This window comes from Leucopleurus acutus (assembly GCF_964270905.1).
Source record: "Leucopleurus acutus genome assembly, chromosome: 14".
NCBI lineage: Eukaryota > Metazoa > Chordata > Mammalia > Artiodactyla > Delphinidae > Leucopleurus > Leucopleurus acutus.
Window position 1 is genome coordinate 82,859,726 of NC_139156.1, and position 12,852 is coordinate 82,872,577.

Below are 12,852 nucleotides of genomic sequence, written 5' to 3' on the forward strand. Positions count from 1 at the left end.
ATGTCCCTCTTCAGTCTCTTGTCCATGTCACAAGCCTGAGCAGTCTCTTAAACGCAGAAGTCATCACATCCTTCCTTGGCTAAAGCCCCTTCAATGGCTGCTACTGCACTCTGCAAGATAAAGGCAGCCTCAGCTGGAGAAGTGGCAGCCGGGATGGACGGAGGTAGACCAGCGCTATTTTTAGGAGGGTACATCATTTTCAGCAGAGCACATCAGCAGCTCTTAGTGCCTGGGAGCGTGTGAGAGGAAAGTAAGAAGCTGAAGACGGCATCCAGATTTTTGGTTTGAGCAACCAGCATATGTGGGGGGGCATTCTTAGAGACAGGACAGTCTGGGTGCGAGGGGGGAACACACACAGTACAGGGGTGCGGTGGACCCAAGACTTTGAGGTAGACATCTTGAATGCTTTCGGAGTGCTTCTGGAATTTCCAAGTGGATACCCAATAAACTGTAAAAATATATGTATGAAACTCAAAAGAGATCTGGGCTGAAGCAATGGATACTAATTATCTATATTACTTATGATAATATATTATTTTTATATAGTAATATTATAATACGGAGATATTAGCATAAGGAAGGTACTTAAAATTCTGGCAATAAATAAAACTCCCAGTGAGTGGGTAGATAAGAAGGGGCTAGAACAAAATCTTGAGGAACTGCAGCATTTAAAGAGACAGGCAGGGGCTTCCCTGGTGGCGCAGTGGTTGAGAGTCCGCCTGCTGATGCAGGGGACATGGGTTCGTGCCCCGGTCTGGAAAGATCCCATATGCCATGGAGCGGCTAGGCCCGTGAGCCGTGGCCGCTGAACCTGCCCGTCTGGAGCCTGTGCTCCGCAACGGGAGAGGCCACGACAGTGAGAGGCCCGCATACCGCAAAAAAAAAAAAAAAGATAAAGAGACAGGCAAAGGAAGAGAAGCCCATAAAGACAACCAGGAAATAATCAAAAAGATGTGGTGGGTAAGTGGGAGAGTGTGGTGTCCTGGAAAGGAGAGAGCGTGTACCAAAAGCTATCCAGGATTTGAATGAGGTTGATTTTTTGCCACGAGGAAGAAGGAGGTCATTCACCATCTTGGGAAGAGCTCCTACAGGGGGTGGAAATCAGATTCCAGTGAGCTGAGCGGTACATGAAGGGTGAGAAAGTAGGGCAACAAGCATAGAAAACACAGCCAACTTCTTCAAAGAGCAGAGCAGAAGTGGGAAAGGAAGAGATGCGTAGTAAGCAGAGAAGGAATGTGGTCAAAGGAAGTCTAATTAAGGTGGAAGAGAAGTGAGCATGTTAAACGCTGAGGGTAAAGAGCTGATAACAGGAAGAAGTTGAGACAACTGAGGGGACAGACGACAAGCAAAGTTCCCGAGGAGGAGGGGGGAGGTGGAATTCGGAGCAAAGGAGTAGGGTAGGGATTAAACTCGAACAGAAGGGGATCCCTGTTCCATTCTAGTAGGAGGGAAGAAGAAAATCACGGGTGTTAGATGCAGGTAAATTAGGGGCCTGATCTCAGAGAGCTGAAACAGCTCTCACTTATATAATGGCTCAAATTTTCTTTGTGAAGTAGGAAGAAAAGTCATCTGTCCAGAGTAAGCGGAGAAGGTAGGGTTGGAGGTTCAAGGAGAATGGGGCAACTGAAACTGCCACTTTGGAGAAAGGGAGAGAGTTTCCTAGGGAAACAATCAATGACTGGGTAACAAAGAGGGCCCAAGTGTGCTGCGTAATCAAGAATTTATAATAATTCCAATCTACCTCGATTATATGATTTTTCTCAGCAGTACGTTCAAGTCTGAAAAACACTGGCTTAAATCAGTCGCACTTAACCTGGCTGTGCATTAGAATTACATGGGGAAACTTAAAAAAAAAGAAGAAGAAGAAGAAGAAAAGAGAAATGCCTGGGTCCTAACCTAGACCAATTACACCAGAATCTCTGCGGATAGGACCAAAGTATTTTTTTTCCATTCATTAATTCAAGAAATATTTATTGAATGTGTACTATGTGCTAGGCACCAGAAATACAGCAATTTAAAAAAGAGAGAGAGAGAACTTGACTTCACTTATGAAATAAGTTCAGTCAGACAAGATTAATAGATTCCCCAAGATAGATCACAACAATACGATTAAGAGCATAGGTCATATGTCCGAATCAGAATAAAAGAGACAGCAAATAATGAAGATAACAAATAATTTTCCTGGGAGCTCCCCGGCGGTCCAGTGGCTAGGGCTCCGCACTGTCAGTGTCTGGGCCCAGGTTCCGTCCCTGGTCCAGTGGCTAGGACACCGCGCTGTCAGTGTCTGGGCCCGGGTTCCATCCCTGTCCAGTGGCTAGGACACTGCGCTGTCAGTGTCTGGGCCCAGGTTCCATCCCTGTCCAGTGGCTAGGACACTGCGCTGTCAGTGTCTGGGCCCGGGTTCCGTCCCTGTCCAGTGGCTAGGACACCGTGCTGTCAGTGTCTGGGCCCGGGTTCCGTCCCTGGTCCAGTGGCTAGGACACCGCGCTGTCAGTGTCTGGGCCCGGGTTCCATCCCTGTCCAGTGGCTAGGACACTACGCTGTCAGTGTCTGGGCCCGGGTTCCACCCCTGGTTCAGTGGCTAGGACACTGTGCTGTCAGTGTCTGGGCCCGGGTTCCATCCCTGTCCAGTGGCTAGGACACTGCGCTGTCAGTGTCTGGGCCGGGGTTCCATCCCTGGTCCAGTGGCTAGGGCTCCCTCCGTGCTGTCAATGTCTGGGCCCGGGTTCCATCCCTGGTCCAGTGGCTAGGACACCGCGCTGTCAGTGTCTGGGCCCGGGTTCCATCCCTGGTCCAGTGGCTAGGACACCGTGCTGTCAGTGTCTGGGCCCGGGTTCCATCCCTGGTCCAGTAGCTAGGACACCGTGCTGTCACTGTCCGGGGCCCGGGTTCCATCCCTGGTCCAGTGGCTAGGACACCGTGCTGTCAGTGTCTGGGCCCGGGTTCCATCCCTGTCCAGGGGCTAGGACACCGCGCTGTCACTGTCTGGGCCTGGGTTCCATCCCTGGTCAGGGAACTAATATCCCGCAAGCCGTGTGACGCAGCCCCCAACCCCAGTGCCGCTGCAAAATGAAGAATCTTCCCAAGGCCACAAACCTGACTAACCTCCAGTGAAAAGTCAAAGAAGCAGGATCTCTCTGTGAACCTCAAGGCACAGGAGCACGATATGATAGAAGAGCCCGCCGTCGGGGAGCTCCGATCATGCCTGCCAAGGACCTCTATCTGGATGTCCTCAAATGACGTGTGCAAAATAGAGCACAGCTTCTCTCCTAAGCCCTCTTCTAAGTCCCTATCTCAGTGAATGGCTCTATCAGCCTTGATTCTTCTTTTCCTTCACTTCATTCACCCAACTGGTCATTTCTTAAATCTGACCATTTCTCTGTTTCTATAACCACTTACCAGTCCAGGCAGCTACGATCCTACAAAGGGACTGCTGCAGGAGCACCACACACAGCCTTCCCGTCTCCTTCAGCACAACGGTGTTTCTAAAACATAAACTGATCACGCCACACTGCAACCTGAACCCCTTCCATGGCTTTGCACTGTGTGTAGGATAAATCCAATTCCTTCAGACGGTTCACAAAGCCCTTCGCGACGTGGCCTGCTCTCCTCTCCAGCCCAGTTCCTGTCATCACCCTCCTCTGCTCTCTTCAGTCTTGGTTCCACTGAACACCTCTCAATACCACGAACACACATGTGCTCTTTGCCTTAAAATAAGCTGGTGGTTCCCATATCTCACCACACTTTGGAATTGACTGGGCTTTTAGAAAACTTTGGACGCCTGGTTTCTCACTCCTGACATTATGATTTAATTGGTATGAGGGTGAGACGTAGGCACAGGGATTTTTAAAAGCTCCCAGAATAATTTTTTTTTTAAACGTTCTTTTTTTAAAAAAAATTATTTATTTTATTTTTTTATTTTTGGCTTTGTTGGGTCTTCATTGCTGTGTGTGGGCTTTCTCTAGTTGTGGCGAGTGGGGGCTACTCTTTGCTGCGGTGCACGGGCGTCTCATTGCGGTGGCTTCTCTTGTTGTGGAGCACGGGCTCTAGGTGCGCGGGCTTCAGTAGTTGTGGCACGCAGGCTCAGTAGTTGTGGCTCGCAGGCTCACTAGCTGTAGTACACGGGCCCAGCTGTTCCGCGGCATGTGGGATCTTCCCAGACCAGGGCTCAAACCCGTGTCCCCTGCATTGGCAGGCGGATTCTTAACCACTGTGCCACCAGGGAAGCCCCTCCCCGAATAATTTTAATGTGCCACGAGGTTTCAAAACCACAGGGAAAAAGTTATTTGCCCTGCTAGGAACACTCTTCTTCACCCACTTCACCTGGAAAACCCCCAAACATCTTTCAGGCCTCATTTATAAAATCACTTCTCTAACTCCCTACACAAAATTAGTTGCTCTTATAACTAATTAATGCCCCTGTACACTGGCCTCCCATTAGCATGTCTTGTATCATATTTCACTGTAATTGCCTGCACAACTGTCATCATTCCCTATTAGACTATACACTTATGAGGTCAAGAACGCTGCTCAACTAGCTATTAGGCAGAATGTCTAGCAAAGGGGCTAAGATGCATTATGGGTACAATAAACATTTGATGAATGTGCTGAATATAGCAAAATCTAAAAAGATACATTAAAAATAGCAAAATAAATTCATAGAATCAAGAAGAGAACTTGCTGACAATGAACAAATCTGGTTATGGCTGAAGAGGGAATCACTTACCTGTTTAATGACATAATGAATCTCTTCAGAATTGAGAACACTACATTTAATGTCACTTGGCTTGCAAGGAGTAATTCCCTTGTAGACAAGAGGTGTGTAGCATTTCATGGCAAATTTCAGGTCACTGACATGCCTCCTCTCCTCCAAAGCATCTTCAAACTGATCCCACTTTTTGAGTTCCTTCTGTGGATGAGGCAAATGAAAGAAAGTAATGCACATGCTGTAAAACTACATTGGTAAGGTTTCATCTTAGCCAAAATTTTTATTCTATGACATAGAACAAGAGCAGAGTGTTCCGATGTTAGGTTTTCACATAGTAAGAAAAAGAAATGTAGCTATTGGATTTCCCCGGTGGTTGAGAATCTGCCTGCCAATGCAGGGGACACGGGTTCGATCCCTGGTCCGGGAAGATCCCACATGCCGCGGAGCAACTAAGCCCGCGCGCCACAACTACTGAGGCTGCGCTCTAGAGCCCATGCTCCGCAACAAGAGAAGCCACCGCAATGAGAAGCCCGCGCACCGCAACGAAGAGGAGCCTGCCACTCGCCACAACTAGAGAAAGCCCGTGCACAGCAACGAAGATCCAACGCAGCCAAAAATAAAAATTAAAAAAAAAGAATAAAATTACCAAAAAGAAAAAGAAATGTAGCTATTATTAGGATCAATGAATTGATGTTGAATTGTAATATTTTATTATCATATTTCTGATTGTTACCTTTATAAAGCCAGTGCCCCTTTATGAAAGTTAACAAACATAGCAAAGGTGCGACATTAGGCTCTAGAGAAATCTGATCAACTTTGCAGATTTCGTCAATCACACCAATAAACTTGTTCTGTCTGCCTCTCTCACTTAGTTTTAAAAATTAAAGCGTACATCAGAGTCAAGATTATGTCAAATCAAATAAAACGACATGGGTGCAAACTCAAGACCAAAGTGCTCCCATATAAGCTACTATGGTGCAGTCTGTATTTTGCTGTGTTACTTTCTTTTCTCCTTTCAACCGACTGAAATTCAGCTTCTATCCAACCAGCCCCCGAAACTGCTCATTATTAGGCTACCAACGACTTCTGAATTCTTAATTCTTAAAAGTTTGTTTTTCTGATGATAAAAGTAATAGTAGTAATAATAAGTACAGCTAACATGCGTCGTTGCTTCCTAAGCGTCAGGCACTGTCCCAAGAACTTTACCTATACGAAGGGTCAATCCTCACAACAAACCTGTGAGGGAGTTATCATCACTACCACGTTTCACAGTGGGGAGACCAGGGCACAGAGAAGTGAAATAACTCAGCCAAGGTCCCACAGCTCTCAGAGGACAGAGACAGGATTCAAGCTGAAGCCTTATCGCTTCACAGACCCTGTTCCTAACCACTACCCTATACTACTCAGCATGCTAATTATGGAAGATTTGGAAACGTGGAGACATACAAGCAAAGATAAACTGCCCACAGTGTTACACCCTGGGAATAACTACTCTTAACACTTACTAGTTCCCTTATTTTTTCCATTCATAGATATAAAAATACATATTTTTAAATTTAAAACATGGACCCTACCAAATATAGTTTATCTTGCCTTATCAGCTGTATTCTGAATACTTCCCTATATTAAATATTGTTTTAAAATAGTTTAGTGGCTGCACCGTCACCTTTGTATTCCCTAATTTCTTAATGTAATGTTTTAATTACCAAAGTGATACATGTTCATTATAAAAATTGAGGAGATACAGAAAAGCACAAAGAAGAAAATTAAAATCAACTGTCTCCCAATGAGCCAGAGACCATTTCAGTGAATGCTTTTTTCTGTGCCTGTGAAAAGTCCCTCCCTCACCACACGTACATTTTGATTTGTCTCCTGATTTTCTTTTTACTTAATGTTATAAACACTCCTCCATGTCATTAAAGTTTCTCCCACGATATTACCTGTAATGTTGGATGTTTGGACTCTTTTTTTCATTCATTGCTACTATAAAAAGCGTAACAGACATTAATATTTCTTTCAAATCTAATCATTAGACCCTGGCCTCTTTCAAGTCTTCGTTCCTCCTAGACCTCCGCACCCTGGGACACCGTTCTCAAGCACTCCCTCCTTTCATTACCTACAACTATTCTGAAATGTTCCTACTGTGGTTTTTAATTCATGACTCTGTCACAGCAAAAACCCCACCTCATTGCTCTAATCCAGAGATTCTCAACCTGGGGGAAATTTTCCTCCCCCAATTACAAATATGTCTTCTTTCCTCCCACTTCCTTTAGTATATGTTAACATCTCCATCCCTCCTTTCTTCACTCCACACAGTGCTGAGTACTCTCACCTACTCAACTGGTTTCAAATATTTATGCTTCTGAATCCCCTGCCCTGTCCTCCTCTCGCATCCAGCTTTCCCAAAACTGAACTCATCTCTCCTCCGCACAATCCTACAAGCTGATCCCTTTCCTGAAATCTCAGTCAATAACCCCACACCATCTACATCCCTGTGTTTACATCATTCTAGACCTTTCCTCCCTCACCCCTTACATGCAATCCGTTCCATCCTGCTAACACGGCCTTTAAGGATCCATCATGTCTACTCCTCGTTCACATGTCCAGCCTGTGCTCTTTATCACGACAGCCTTCTCACTGGTCTCCTTGCCTATGTTTTGTCCCTTTGAATCAGTCTTCCATGCCACCATGTGCCCTTTTTAAAACACAATTCTGGCTTAAAATATTTACATGACACCCCTCACCTCCTTCAGAACAAGACCTAAGCCACTTCTGGCGTCATATGAGAACCTCTATGACCTGGCTTTTCCTTCCCACCACACTCATGGTCCACTCAACAGTGAGTGATTTGATTTCCCCAACACAGTCCCTCGTTGATATGCCTTTGGGCCTTTGCACGTGTCCATCTCTGCCTGGAATGCCCTTCTGTTCCTGTCACCCTTGCCTTGGCATCACTCTGCTGTGACAGCTCTCCTTGAGTTCCCCTGATGGAATTACTCTCCCTTCCTCATCAGGACTTCGTTACCTTCTACATACGTCTATTGTGGTATGTGTCCCATAACATGTAATCGTTTGCATGTCTGTCTCCCTACTAAAATGCAATTACCTTGAGGACAGGACGGTTTGTGTCCTCTTTGTATTTCCATCATCTAGCTGTGTTTGGAATATAGCACAATTGATCAATAACTGACCAACTAAATGTTAAGGTAATAAAAAAACCCAGAAAAACTGAGACCACCGTTAGGGCACAACGAGAATACAGACAGAAGCAAAGAGCATTTATAAGGAGCTTAAGTATAAAAGGGTAGCATGTAAAACATGTAAAATAGCAAATGTGAACATTTTTATGCCCACGTATGTAAGTATAGAGAATATATGAGGGGAAAATATTTGAGCTTGGAATTCTGGTGTAAAACTGCAGTCGCTGTAACATATCGCATACTCCTGCTTCTAAGGCTGAAGAACCTCAAATTTCACAGTGCTCATTAATGAAGTAATAGCGTAAGTTACACAGGCTCAGACTTGGTAGAATGCCACAAATTACCATTATAAATGATATAATTTTAGGGACAAAAAAGATCTCAGAGACTTCCCATTTAGCCGTCCTGGGTGTGGGAACAGAAAAGGATCAGAATCGGCTGGGGAGGTGTCTGTGGTGTGGAGGGGGGGGAGAGAAAGAGAGTACGGAAGGGGAGGAAAGAGGAAAGGGGAGAGGGGAGGGAGGGCGTCCTCAGAACAAGAACCTGCAAGGCAGAGCAGCAAGTATGTATCCTTTGAAAAGCTTGCCAGCTGCGATCATCTGCAATCCTTCCACGGTTCTGTTAACTGCAGGATCAAGCTCACACTTCTTAACACACGAGCCAGCCATTCAAAGACCTAGTTGCCTCAACAAGCTATGACATCTCATGGCTCCCGCAGCTTTGTTCAAGTCACCTCTAAGAATGGCATTCCTATCAAACACCGGAGCATCTGTTATATGCGTGCTATTGTGGTATGTGTTGGGGATATGCCTTGTCTAACCAAGACAGACACAGCCTCTTTTGTCCGTAACCCTGTGCATGGTGGTACCAGTTGTTGAGACGGGGCACTTACAAATGGCCGTTCGCCACCGTTCACCTGGAAAACCCTCGGCCATCAACCACAGCTTCTGTACACCTCCTCTGTGTACCACGTCCAGATTCTCCCTTTAACGCAGGACCAAAACGGTCACCTTCTCCGCTAAGCCGTTAGGGAATCCTCATCACATTTTCATCTAGAATACTTCAATAAACTTGTCTTTGGTGTCTCCCCTACAAGATTGTGAGCTCCCTGTCGTGTGTCTTATACATGTTTGTATTCCCAGTCCTTCAATCATTGTTTGTGGAGTGAAAAAAATAACTTACTAAATGAAGCCGCTTCTTGAGCCCTGTTGATGACAGCTCTCCAATATTCACAGCCTAAAGCTCCAACTTCTCCCAATCTGGTCTAACTCAATGTCTAATCCAGTGGTTTTTAACCCAGGCTTCACATTAAAATAACTCGGGGAACTTAAAATATTGATGCCCAGGCCCCCCTAAAGATTCTTGATTAGTTTGGTCTGGGAGTGGTACCTGGGTTATCAGAAGTATTTTTGAAAGTACTCTAAGCGATTCCTACATGCAGCCAGGGTTGAGCGTTACTGCTCATTAACTGGCATTCCCTACGCCGTGCTGGAGAAGTATTTACCATCATAAAATAAATACTCACCCAGGAGCACGATACAATGAGGAGGCCAAGTGAGAAGAATGACGTGAAGGATCTTCCCCCTATCTTACTTTGCAGAATGGGCCTCTCCTTATTGCTAGTTAAACAGGCCTCTCCTTGTACCTCCCTTTCAACTGCTCTGGTGGATCCATTCATTCAACAGTTACTGACAGCCCCAAACGTACAGGGCACTGTTCTACAGGCTAAGAACACGTCATGAACAAGGTGGACAAGGAACCCTGAGGGAGCTGAAGGAAAGATGGACAACAAATACACAAGGTAAGTTCACTTAGGGACGCCACCAGTAGCATGCTGGTAACGTGCAACTATGGGAGAGCCCTGATTTATAGCATCTGCCAGTTTCTGGGGTATACACGCTCCCACTGTGGCAGATTTCAAGCTACCAATACGACCTCACTGAATGTGGAGCTGGGAGGAGATGCAAGGAGCCACCGTTCTCTAGGATTTCCACCTTATAGCGTGACAGATGGAAATAACTTCAAGAGCATGGATAACAGGAAAATTTAGTAAAATAATTAGGAAGTGCTGAGTTCTGAGTATTCATTTTTTTTTTGCGGTACGCAGGCCTCTCACTGTTGTGGCCTCTCCCGTTGCGGAGCACAGGCTCCGGATGCGCAGGCTCAGCGGCCATGGCTCACAGGCCCAGCCGCTCCGCGGTACGTGGGATCTTCCCAGACCGGGGCACGAACCCGTGTCCCCTGCATTGGCAGGCGGACTCTCAACCACTGCGCCACCAGGGAAGCCCATCCTCTTCCTCTTTATCAGTGAAAGGCATCCGCCCAGTTGCCAGATCGCAGAGACGGGAGTCAACTTCAGACTGTGGCCTCTTCCTTAGCTACCACATTCAACTGTCCTGAATAACACACAAACTCACCCGTCTCCCTCCTCCCCAGACTCACGGCCACTGCCTCACTGCAGGCTTTCGTCACCTCCCTGGATTACTGCAACAGCGTCCTAACTGACCTCCACGCTTCAGATTCCTCCGGTATCAGATTCCTTTCTCCAACGAATTCCCTTTCTACAGCCTCTGCTTAAGTATCAATAATAGAGGTTACCCACATAATCATGCCAGAAACCTAGTAGTCTTCTTAGACTTTCAAAAATACAAATCCAATCATCCTTAAATGGTGTCCCATAGAATGAAGATTTTATCCTGAAGGGCGTTTAAACATATAAAATTCCTTTAGGAAATATCCTCTGCCTACTTCCTTAGTTTCGTTTCTCACGTCCCCTTTATTCTACCCTTACCTATCTTGGTTCCCCCACACATGCCAAGGAGTGGTCTTCTTACACTGATGCCTACGACAGTCTTCCTCTCCCTCACCTCCCATTCATACCTCAAAATCTCAACTCAGGTGTCACATTCTCTGAGAAGCCTTCTCCAAGTCCCCAGACAGGTCAGGCGCTCCTTCCCAGCCCTCCCACAATATACTGTGCACGCTTCAATCACTGGGCTTATCTCACTTAGCTGCGATTACTCCTTTATTCTCATGACATCCTTTGAGGTCCTTAAAGGCAAGGGCTGGATCTTTAACCTCCATATCTTGCACACTGAGAATACTGACTAGGACACTGTAAGTACCTACAGCTGCAATGTCTGCTGCAATCGGCAGTATCTTAAATATCTCCAAGACTAGATTAGAGTATTGCACAATAAGAGTGTGGCCGAGGAATGAAATAAGGACAGTCTGAAACAGTAAGAAAAAGTTCAGGTTAACATGAAAGTTAAAAGACTGCTGTCACAAGAGGAGTGAGGGCGGCTGCCCAGCTTCAGAAGCAGTAACGGCTTACATGCAATTAACTGCTTTAGTTTTTCACGTGAAAAAGGTGACCAAAGTCTTATCATTGGTGAATGGGGCAATAAAAAACCAACTTTTTCTTTTAATACACACGTGGAAAATTGCTGTAATTCACAAACCAGTTGAGGGCTGAAAAAAACTACCCATGGGAAGTCAGAGCTACACAGCAACCCTCTTTCCCTACGTTTTGAGGTTGAACTATTTCACCACTGCACTGTGCGGTGAGGTCAACGAAGAGAGAGGTCCAAGTGATAAACCTTGGGAAAGTGGGCAATTAGCAGCCATCATAAGCCCAGAGCTCTTGACAGCAAGGGAACATAAGTTTCCCCATGCTCCACTGGTCTCCCAATTTGAAGGTAGCCATAGGTATATACATTCTTTTCTGAAACTGAGTTTTTTGTTTATCTTGCTCTTGTGTTTTCCCTGTTATGACCCTCCTACATAAATTAACATTATATTTAAGCCAGAACACTGGTTACATGACTTTAAAATGCATTCTTTTATTTCCTCCTAAGGTAGATAAAACTTAATTTGGTTTAAAAAAAAAAAAAGTCAATTGCCCCAGGGTTGTGAAATACTGAGAGCTACAAAGCTTCCACCTCGTAATTTCTTCATGACAATTCTGAGTGACCAACATTCCGTCGGCAAAAAAGACCGATTAAAATCAGAAGAGGCGGTTGGGGGGTGAACTGGAGAGAGGCCGGGGGGTATTAGCTCTCTTCCAAAATGACTTGTGGAAAAAGTACAATGATGGGCAGAGGACAGAAACACAATACAAATTTCCAGAACTCCAAATCTTCTTAGATGATAAACGTTAAGTCTTAGAAACTCAGTGCCCACAGACAAGCCAAATACTTTTTTTCCCGGGAATATCACAGCTGCAAAAGAGCGGGGTGGGGAGCCACGGGCTACCTCAAGCTGAGTCAGACCCGCAGGTTCCTCGGGTTCGACCGAAAGGTAGCCCGACACGCCTCGCAAGAGATGGAGAGACTCCAATTCTCCCCGCCTTGTTCCCGTGTCAGGGGCCCAACGCCTGGTGGAGGGGAAGGGAAGGAACGAGCGGGAGGGAACCAGCGGAACCATCACCAGGAGAAACTTCTAAAAGCACACGGACATTCCCACACGCAGCGATACCCGTTGCCCTAGAAACCAAATCAAGCACCTAACTCCTCCTGCGGGGGTGGGGAGGAGGCTCGGACCCACTCTTCTGGGCCCTGGGTCGCGGCCCGGAGGAACCGGGGACCAGGAGAAGGGGGTCCTCTCCCGCGGCCCCGCCCCGGCCTCGCTCCCCCGGGCGCATACCGAGTAGAGGAGCACGACAGCGCCGGGACTGGTGGAGCCGACGGAGAAGCAAGAGCTAGACGAACTGGAAGAATCCATGCTGCGGCTGCTGTCCCGGGCGTGGCCTGGGATTCTTAGCTAAGCGGTGGTTGGGGTGCTGCTGGGGGCGGTTCTTCCGCGCGGGGCGGCCCGACCTCGCCTAGGGCGGCAGCACCCTCCGCGGCCCCTCCGCAGGACCCCGGGCGTCGCCATCTTAACCAGGACGGAAACCGCGCGGGGACCTGCAGCGCGCGCGTGCGCAGCATATCGGAACCCGGAAGC

At 46.8% G+C, this 12,852-nt stretch overlaps 1 protein-coding gene across 1 annotated transcript in view; it reads right to left on the reverse strand.

Moving 5' to 3' along the window:
• GNPAT (glyceronephosphate O-acyltransferase) overlaps positions 1–12,786 on the reverse strand; it is a 31,212-nt gene extending 18,426 nt beyond the window's left edge. The window contains exons 1-2 of the mRNA XM_082854526.1: positions 12,553–12,786; positions 4,727–4,909 (exon numbers count right to left, since the gene is read on the reverse strand). Of these exons, the coding sequence (XP_082710652.1) occupies positions 4,727–4,909; positions 12,553–12,630 (261 nt within the window). The 5' untranslated portion in view covers positions 12,631–12,786. The remainder of the gene's footprint in view (positions 1–4,726; positions 4,910–12,552) is intronic.
• Positions 12,787–12,852: the final 66 nt, after the last annotated feature.